Source organism: Podarcis melisellensis (genome assembly GCF_964234715.1).
Source record: "Podarcis melisellensis genome assembly, chromosome: 2".
Taxonomy (NCBI): Eukaryota; Metazoa; Chordata; class Lepidosauria; order Squamata; family Lacertidae; genus Podarcis; species Podarcis melisellensis.
The window spans coordinates 60,436,080-60,445,705 of record NC_138529.1 but is presented as its reverse complement, the minus strand read 5'-3'; the positions used below and the strand labels follow the sequence as shown (position 1 = coordinate 60,445,705).

At 40.2% G+C, this 9,626-nt stretch overlaps 1 protein-coding gene across 7 annotated transcripts; it reads left to right on the top strand.

The window, feature by feature from the left end:
* The first annotated feature begins 2,618 nt into the window (after nt 1–2,618).
* CBY3 (chibby family member 3) lies at nt 2,619–9,508 on the top strand. Of its 7 annotated transcripts, none has more exons than XM_081900666.1 (3): nt 6,096–6,297; nt 7,493–7,736; nt 8,878–9,508. In XM_081900666.1, exon 3 carries the CDS (start codon nt 8,923–8,925, stop codon nt 9,412–9,414), a length of 492 nt encoding a protein of 163 aa, XP_081756792.1. In that variant the 5' UTR covers nt 6,096–6,297; nt 7,493–7,736; nt 8,878–8,922; the 3' UTR covers nt 9,415–9,508. The 7 variants fall into 7 exon arrangements, with proteins under 7 accessions (XP_081756797.1, XP_081756798.1, XP_081756795.1 ...); XM_081900668.1 differs by lacking the exon at nt 7,493–7,736 and adding an exon at nt 8,002–8,076 and having other exon boundaries at nt 6,281–6,297; XM_081900671.1 differs by lacking the exons at nt 6,096–6,297; nt 7,493–7,736 and adding an exon at nt 2,619–3,211.
* Nucleotides 9,509–9,626: the final 118 nt, after the last annotated feature.

The following is a 9,626-nucleotide window of genomic DNA, read 5'->3' as shown; positions in this document are numbered from 1 at the left end:
ATTTCAAGTGGGCAAACCAAGGAGAGCTCTCTTTGGGATACCTGAATACCCCACCTACACGCCAGATGGCACTGTTCACAAAGGCACTGTCCTTGAACACTGTACATTGAACCAGTCCTTGAACCAAGTATCATTGGCACAATTGAACTTTTTTGTTTTGTAATTTGGGTGTATCCAGATTTGGCACGATAAGCTGATAATCACATGAGGAGCTAGTTTAAGAAACAGTGTCTTACCTGCTCTTCTTGTTTAGCACCCACATTGGTTTTTTTATGCGCTTCAGACAAATCAGATTTTCTTAACTAAAGTACTGTATCCTGCTGTTTGTGTCAACACTAAAACACAGACTACGCACGCCACCCAGCTTCCTGTTGGAATTTTCATTGGAAGCTTTGTTAGGGGCAAAAACATAATGTCTCTGATTGTAAGTCAACAAAAGCAGGAGCCTTCTGAAGCCGGTCAAGTTCTAAACTTGGACTGGGTAGGAGGTCTTGAATTATGGAATTTGGGTTGGAAAACCAAAAGCAGCTGCTGACAGAAAGTGGATAATAATTTAAATCACAGCATTTTTAAAGCACTTTTAATAAGCCTGAGGCTAAAACAACTTATGGTTTGTTATACAAATCTACTGTATTTAATGTGGGACTTATTAAATAAATAAATAAATGGACATGGGTGGCGCTGTGGTCTAAACCACAGAGCCTAGGGCTTGCCGATCAGAAGGTTGGCGATTCGAATCCCTGCGACGGGGTGAGCTCCCCGTTGCTCGGTCCCTGCTCCTGCCAACCTAGCAGTTTGAAAGCACGTCAAAGTGCAAGTAGATAAATAGGTACCGCTCTGGCGGGCAGATAAATGGCATTTCCGTGCGCTGCTCTGGTTCGCCAGAAGCGGCTTAGTCATGCTGGCCACATGACGTGGAACAAATGCCAGCTCCCTCGGCCTGTAAAGTGAGATGAGTGCAGCAACCCCAGAGTCGTCTGCAACTGGACTTAACAGTCAGGGGTTCCTTTACCTAAATAAATACTGTGCCTTATCTATAATAACCAATATTATTCCACCATTTCAATAGTCATGCAATGGCAAAGTAGTTACTACAATTTTTTCTTCGGGAGTGGGGGATATTTTAGCAGTGTTTCCAGAATACTGTGATAAGGATAAGGTGGGTAGCAGCAGGCATACTGATTCAGTGTGCTCAGTATGTGTGCAAGATATATGAGACCTTTGCCAATTCTCATGGTGGTCACTATTAGATCGAAACACAGACGCAAAGATTAAAGGCATTAGGAATATGTGGTGTAGTCAAAACAAGGAGTTACCTAGAACTTGTTTTGCAAAACCTTAAATAAATCTGAAAGTTTATTGTGTAATGTTTAGCTAAACGTTGTGCAACCAACCATGGGCATAGCCAAGATTTTTGGGGGCGGGCACAGCTTGAGAATACTCACATCAACAGACATTCAAACCCTATACCTCTCATGCTAATACTTGCCACTGGTACTAATGTATGTTTGTTCGGATTAAATCTGCAGGCTTTAATTAATCAACCAAAGCTTTGAATGGATAATGTTTATTGAATATTTTATAAACAAATACATAGCTTAGCAGGTCTTGAGTAAATCTAGCAGAGTTGAAATAGATAAAGAGTTTTTAATAGAAAAGAAATTGGATGATTAAAAAGATGTGGATTATGCGGAGTAGTAGAAAAGCAAAGGAACCAGGAAAAGGGTGGAAGGGAAGCCATATGATATATGTATATATGCTGTATTTGGTACGAAGTTGTAAGTGGGATGGGGGGAGGCGGAGGGGGGTTAAGTATGCTCTCTGTTTCTGTTTTTGAAAATGCAAACAAACAAACAAAAAACAGACATTCAAACCCTATCCCTCTCATGCGAATACTTGCCGCTGGTATACTAATGTGCGGATTAAATCTGCAGCCTTTAATTAATCAACCAAAACTTTAAGCACAGATTCATCCTTGCTTGATTATTAGGTGTGGCTGAAAACAAGCAAAACTTAAGTCATTTTACATACCTGAAGGACTTGCCATTCTACAGGCTGTACAGATATCCTAGACTGAAGCTCCCTGCATCTCAACTAATCCTGAAGGGATAGCTTCTTTGGTAGATCATGAGACTGTTGATCTCAGGGTCCTGGGTTCCACATTGGGCAAAAAGATTCCTGTATTGCAGGGGATTGAACTGGATGACCCTAGTGGCCGCTTCTAATTGTCCCTGTCTTGTGGACCCTACAATTCTGTTATTCTAATGTGTTTAAGACCTTCTCGGTAGAAAAATGCCAGGTATCATATTTTTTTAAAAATAAGTTCTTGTATGCACAATTCATATGTATATACATTCCTTCATTTTAGACATTCTTTCCTTCCTATTGTTTTCTTATACTAACATATATATTAAAAATCCCTTTAATAAACTTAATAAATAATAAAATTATTTATTATTTAATAAGTAATAAAAATCCATTTAATAAATAAGAGATAATTGGTGAACAGCCCCAGCATATAGGAGTCATGTGAGTCATCTCTTACTTTAGCAGTCCTTTTGGCATTATACATTAAATATTATGTAAACAAAACAATATTAACAAAAATGTATATCATGAAACTTTTGGTTTCCCCCTCCCTTAAAACAATAGTCCCTATAGGATTGTATCCATCTAAGCCATACTCAGAATAGAGCCACTCAAATCTATGGAGTTATGGAGTCCATTGATTTTAATGGATCTACTTTTAGTATGATTTACCTGGATACAGCCTATCGTTTTTAGGTTTCAGCTTTAATGGGCAAAATGTGTGTGTTTGCCTCCAGAGTCACTAAACTTTTATAAGCACAAAGCAGGTAATATATTCACAAATTAACATTTAGTAAGCATCCAGTTTACAGACAGTAGCAATTTACACTCCACTATCAAGAGTGTTGAAGGCCTAATGAAATATCCTGAATCCTAGAGCTGTAATTTCAAAAGAATACAGGTCAGTATCTTGGATGCAGTGCATCTCATACTGAGCATCAATGTATTTCCCAGCATGCGAACAAATAGCCTGCCACAAGTGTGTGGAAAAAGCCTGCCGTGAAACCCCAAAGTAGCAATGGAAATGAGTCTACTTGAAGCTACTCTTTGTGATGCAGATGTGTTACACAGGTTGCCATAGTAGCTGCATCCATAACAAAAGGGAGCCAGCTGCAGGGCAGAAGTAGGTCAGACTGGTCTAAATAATACTCACTTTGATCAGAAAAAGCACATCCAGATCAGTGAGGGAAAGAAGAGGAGAAATGGGAAGGCTAGAGACAAGAATTAAGGATGGAAACCTATGATGTTAAAAAAAAAGAGAAAGAGAAAAGGTTTCTTGTTCTTTTCAGTCCAAGAAACAAATTCAGAGGCAATCTTTTAACTGGACATTTATATTAAGTTTGTCTTAAGACAGAGCTAAAGCAGTGTGCAATTGGGTAGTAAACGGCCCAACTCCATTTTGTTTCTAGAGGGGTCTAAATCCTCTCACAGTTAACAGCCCAATCCAATGCGCAGTTTACTTGAAGCATTATCTGACTAAATTTAATGGGACTTCCTCCCAGGTGAGTGTGCACAGGTTTGCACTCCAATTCTCTTCTGACCCACTTTGGTCTGTGACCAAAAGATTTAGGCTCTAACTAGCTCTGACAGTGATTTGACTTTTGCGTAAGATTTCTAAGCATTCCCAAATAAATTTATAGTTTGGGTTGTACGTGATCTAAAGCAGAGAAGTGTCAATCAGGAGGTGGGTGCTGAATATTTTCCCCAGCTATGGTTTTGTCCAAAAGCTGCTTTGCCGTGACCAGTTTTCTCCAAACAGTGCTTGCTTGTAAGGAAGGGGATCCTAGGGCTCCTTCAGACAACCTGTTTATCCAGCATTCATCCTGATTTGGTTGCACAAAGCTTTCACAATGCTTAGGCAATGTCTGGTCTTTGGTGTGCATTTTGTTCTGATTTGTTTATGGGGAACTTATATGATAATGAGCTTTCATTCTGATTTGCTTGTGGGGTGTTTACACATCTTCCCATTAATAATTTGTTCATCCACACTTTCCCCATTTCTTTCCGAACTGAAAAGTATGGATTTTTTAAAATGCTAGGGTGACTTCAGTCCACTTTGATTATGCAAAACTAAAGCTCCCACAAAATACTGAGATTCGTATTAAACTGAGGCCCAATCTCCACTATACATTATAAGTACAGTTATTGCCATGCCACTTTAATCAGTCATTACTTCCTCCAAAGATTCCTGGGAAGTGTAGTTTGTTAAGGGTGCTGAGAGTTATTAGGGGATCCCCAATTTTCTAGGGCTTGCCGATCGCATGGTCGGCGGTTCGAATCCCCGCGGCGGGGTGAGCTCCCATCTGCGGTCCCAGCTCCTGCCCACCTAGCAGTTCGAAAGCACCCTAAAGTGCAAGTAGATAAATAGGTACCGCTTTCTAGCGGGAAGGTAAACGGTGTTTCCATGTGCTGTGCTGGTGCTGGCTCGCCAGAGCAGCTTCGTCACGCTGGCCACGTGACCCGGAAGTGTCTCCAGGCAGCGCTGGCCCCCGGCCTCTTAAGTGAGATGGGCGCACAACCCTAGAGTCGGACACGGCTGGCCCGTATGGGCAGGGGTACCTTTACCTTTACTCATTTTCTCAAAGAGCTAGTTCCCAAAGTGGTTTAACAATGTCTCCCCAGGGAGATCTAAGTACTGTAGTACTGAGAAGCACATAGGGAGTCTGCTAATAACTCTCAGCATCCAGGATTCTTTGGGGGAAGACATGACTGCTCAAAGTGGCATGATACCATAGATGAGTATTACTCAGAGTATACTTCTTCAATCAATGGGCCTGATTTAATAATGTAATGGGTCTACTCTACTCCATTCTGGTCTAACACTAAAGAAGATCCTTAAAGCCATGTGGGTGGCTGGAGTGACCAGCTCAGAGCTCCCTGCATACTGAAATCCACATAGAGAGATAACAAAGGTTACGTGACCCATTTCATCTCAAGAAAATGATGACATGGGCTTAGCCTGATAGAACAGCTTTCTCTGTTGTTTAACCTCTTCATGCGCTAATTAGATTCAAACATGCTGGAATCCTACAGATTGTTCTCTGACTTACTCCATACATTTCCTAATAATGACCTTTGAATTCCCTACACCTTGAAGTACGGTAGTTGCATGAAAGCTACTATATTGTATGAAGTTGGTTTTCAAAATGAATGTAACATCAGAGAGTTGGGACCTTATAACACGCTTTAAGCTTTCCAACTAAGTATCTTAGGGAATATACAGAAAGATAAAAATATATGCAGGAAATATACTCAAAGAACATATTAATTGCTACATTTGCACAATACATCCTTGTGTCAAATATGAACCAGCAGCCTGCATTTTTAAAAATTAAATACTTAATTTTGCATTTTCAAAAATACATCTAACAGGAACCCCCCTCCCTCCAGACAATCCAATAATGTTATTTTTTCCCCAGTTAGCTAAGTAACAGGTAAGTTTGTAAATACTTCAGCCATTCATTTTGATCTCTGTTCAGATCAAGGGTATCTCGCATGTCTTCCTAACAGGTTATTCCAACATGAACCATTTGTTGATGGTGACAAGTGGCAATACAGCAACCCTCTCTTTTCTAGCATGTTGAATAAACGTATGCCAAACTGTTCCAAAGTCCTCCTTGCCTTTTATATTCTGCAGTGCTCCAAGTTGTTTTGTCAGTTTCTCCATTCGGGCTACTTTTCATAATGGACCCCACCATGTCTCTAAATTCAGGTTTGGAAGCCGTCTTCCAATGTTGGGTAGTTAGCTACTAGCCACAATCATCAAGAAGGTTAGGAAGTCTTTGAATATTAAATCTATACTGTCACTAGTAATGAACAGGTTATTGTACAAATGTCTAATATATTGATTTATTAATTAATTCTGAGTACTTTGCCCAGTACAGGTGCCATATATGTAAATAGTTAACTCACCTGTTTGTTTTAATCAGCTCAAGCTAAACACTGAGCTGATTGCTGACAGCAGTGAAGCACAGATACGCACATCAGGGTGTCTACTACCTACAAAAATATGATTGGCCAAAGTAAGAAAAGTAATTGTGAGACACTGCAAACCACATGATGACATGAGGCAATCAACATGATGTCAGGCACAATTTTTGCATGTGTTACTGAAAAGCAACAAACAGATTATTTCCCATGCCCAACTTGTTCATTTCTGAGGTTTCAACAGAAGCAAAAAATTAAGTGACTGCAACAAAGTACTGTCTGGTGAGCAGAGTATTTTGAGAAACGGAAGAAAATGTTTTTTTAATGGCTGGTGGGTGACCTGCCTCCATGTTTGTTAGAAAGCCTTTTAATAGGTGTGGCAAGGTTGTGACGGGTTAAATTAGGAGAAATGCCTCAGATAAAACAATGCATCCTTATTAAACTGAGATCCAAACTGCAGGCTGTAGCCAATGTTAGCCCTACTCAGAGTAGACCCATTGAAACATTGGATAACCTAAGTGAATAGAAGATAGTTGACTTCAACCCGGCATTTCTTTAATATTTCCCTTAATTTTATTCCACTGGTGCGTACGTGTGCTAACTTCAGCAGCTCCTATGGCTGCACTGAGTTCCACAGAATACTGTACAGTGGGAAGACGGAATTTCTTCACATCCACCAGAGTAGCTCACTGGTCCTATTGCCATGAAATGACATGCTATTTTACTAGCATAAGGTTAATGAGTCATATGTTCACATTTGTGTCAAGCTCACTAAAGTCTCGGCCCTAGAGGCAGTTGGCTTTCTTAGGGCTAGGGGGAGGCAAGTTAAGGGGGAAATGCATTTGTATGACTTTCTTAATTGAGGAAATGATCCAGGTCAGACTCATTTACGGTAACTTTTTTAAAAAAAATATCCAATGGGGTAAATGGTCTTCTCATGCTGCTACTAGGATTCATGTTCCAAATTCTATCGAGTTGTTGCATGGAGGTGCTAGTGATTTGAGCAACGGCAATCCCTCAAGTCAACGTTCTATTTTACATCAATCCCTTACTGTTATTTACGTGGAATAGGACTTAGGCAAGGAAGAGAAAAGGCAGCGGGGGGGGGGGGGAATGGGAAGGTGTTGGTGATGTGACAATGGCACTGCCAGCCCATGTGAAGCTGGGTTATTATATGACTGCTATCTGTGCTCATTAATAATATCATCCACTGATACTGGAGAGGAGATAGGTCAATGGCAGGGATGAGGAATCTTATTTATAATACTTCTATACCCGCCTCTCATCATAAGGTCCCAAAGCAGGTTACAATATAATTACATAAGTAAAAATAAGTAAAACAGTTTATTCAATGAGAAAAACAAGCAAAAATAAAAATAAAAATCCACACAAAACCAGCACTGTATAGACACTGTGAGTCACACAGAAATACTTGGAGTTCAACGTCCATTATCCCTATTGTGTTTCTGGACTACAGTTTCCATTATCCCTGACCATTGGGCATTCTGGCTGGAGCTGATACGGGCTGGAATCCAACAACACCTGGAAGGCCACAGGTTCCCCATTTCCCCATTGCAATACACTGGATAATAGTCATTCTCTTCCCCCTGCTAGTTCTGTAAGGGAAGGAGCTGGAGGGTCCTCTAAACAGATATTTATCAGCATCCTTACTAAACTACAATTCCCAGAATTATTAGGAGGAAGCCATGTATGCTAAACTGGTATGAAACCAAAGTAACTATGAGATATACTTATGCCCACCCACTCCCAGTAATATTGGTGGCAGGCACTAGTTGAATAAAATGTAATCCCACTGTATTTCCTCAGGTGCTGGAGCATAAACTCTACACAACCCGAATACCAAATAGTGTTGTTGTGTTTACTCAGTTTGTCCAAAATGAAATGGGGGCCACCACAAGGAAAATATGTCTTTCACAAGCAATTGCTAACTTGGGGATCTGTCTCTTTCCACATGCTTATGACTAGGTATGATCCTCAATGAAGGGATTTCTGTGGGTCTCTCTACTCCCTGATGCTAGACGAGACATGATATGACTTGGGGTAGGTCCTCTTTCATTGTGGTGCTCCACATTTAGACCTTGCTTCCCAAAGGAAGTATTAAATTTTTGGCTGAAGACTTTTTAAAATGTGCCCAGACTTTTAAATAGGTTAAGGTTGACTTATGGGTCAATCTGGCTTTTTTTTCTTTTTTAGGATTACAGTATATTAATCATTATCAATAATGCATCCCTTGGGAGGTTGCATATCAGAAAGACAATATATAAATTATTCAGCTAAACAAAAACTACTCTGAAAATTTATTATTCCAAAAATGAAACCAGCTGTTGTAAAAATTAAGATCATACCAGCAAGAATAAGTCTTCCTGTAAAAAAAATATGATTTAAATCAAGTCTTACTGACTAGTGATTTAAATCAAGCCTTACTGACTAGTGATTTAAATTGTGATTTAAATCAATTTGATTTAAATCAAATCCACCCTGGGTGTAATTATATCCCCTTCTGCTAGGAGGGGCAACATTTTATTTCTTTAAAAGGCCCAATGGCAAATAATAAATAACACACACACACACACACCCCTTCTGGTTGGGGTGCATCAACCAGAAGGGCTTAGGAAGTGGCAGGTTCTCCACCACAGAAGCTCCTCACTATCACCTTAGGATTGCACTGTTTTGCAATAGTTACCCTGACAATTTATCTCCCTGTCATTCATCCCCTCAATGTCATAGTGTAGATATTGATTTTCTGCTTCTTCTTGGTTGTTGTTGTTGTTTTCATTTTAGCAATGCCATATAATTTCTCTGCTCCTCTGTAACACTGCACATGTTGGCTTTCTGTTCCAGAACTTTCTTCTGTAGGACTTTTATTGACACCCTCCATCCCTCATCATGGAAACCATTTCTCAAATTCTTCAGGATGTGCGTGATTACTGGGCTGACCATTTTTCTCAAAGATTTCTACCCAGGCGGCCAACACTTCGCCAAACAACCTCTTTGTCCACTTACTATCTGTTGGACTACAAAACCCGGCAAGCTGAACTAGGGATGGATTATGGCCCTCCAAGTACTCAGCTGAACAAAGCCAAGTTTGTCTTCCAGGGGGGTGCCTGGCAGGGTGATGGTGTCCCTCCGCAGATGCCCTTACTACAGTTATATTCCTCCTCCTCTCATCATGATAAGGAATCACCTAACAAGGCCCTGAAGAAAGCAAACAAAGCTCTACTGGAAGAGAACAATTACTTGAAGCTGCAGCTTGAGCTGCTAATGGACATGCTGACAGAGACCACAGCACGACTACACTCAGTAGAGAAAAAACTGGACATGACTTCATGGCACCCAAAGATTAAGAAGCCAAGCAAGGTGCTGATGCTCCGGTCTTAATAAACATCTTCTACCCAAGACCAGACAGAATTGTATTTCTGAAGAAGTTTGCCTTCCCATGTCCAGACATTAAATAAAATCTTGAAGAAAATGATTTCGTTTGATGGATCAATTTTTTTTATTGCTCCATTCCCTGGAATAGCACATGGTTTTTATATTTTGATCTAAGGATCATAACTGAAACAAGCCACAAATATACCTGATCTCTTTTT

What these genes read in the sequence shown, in the direction of transcription:
- CBY3 (XM_081900671.1), top strand. Translation starts at nt 8,923, where the DNA reads ATGGAAACCATTTCTCAAATTCTTCAGGATGTGCGTGATTACTGGGCT.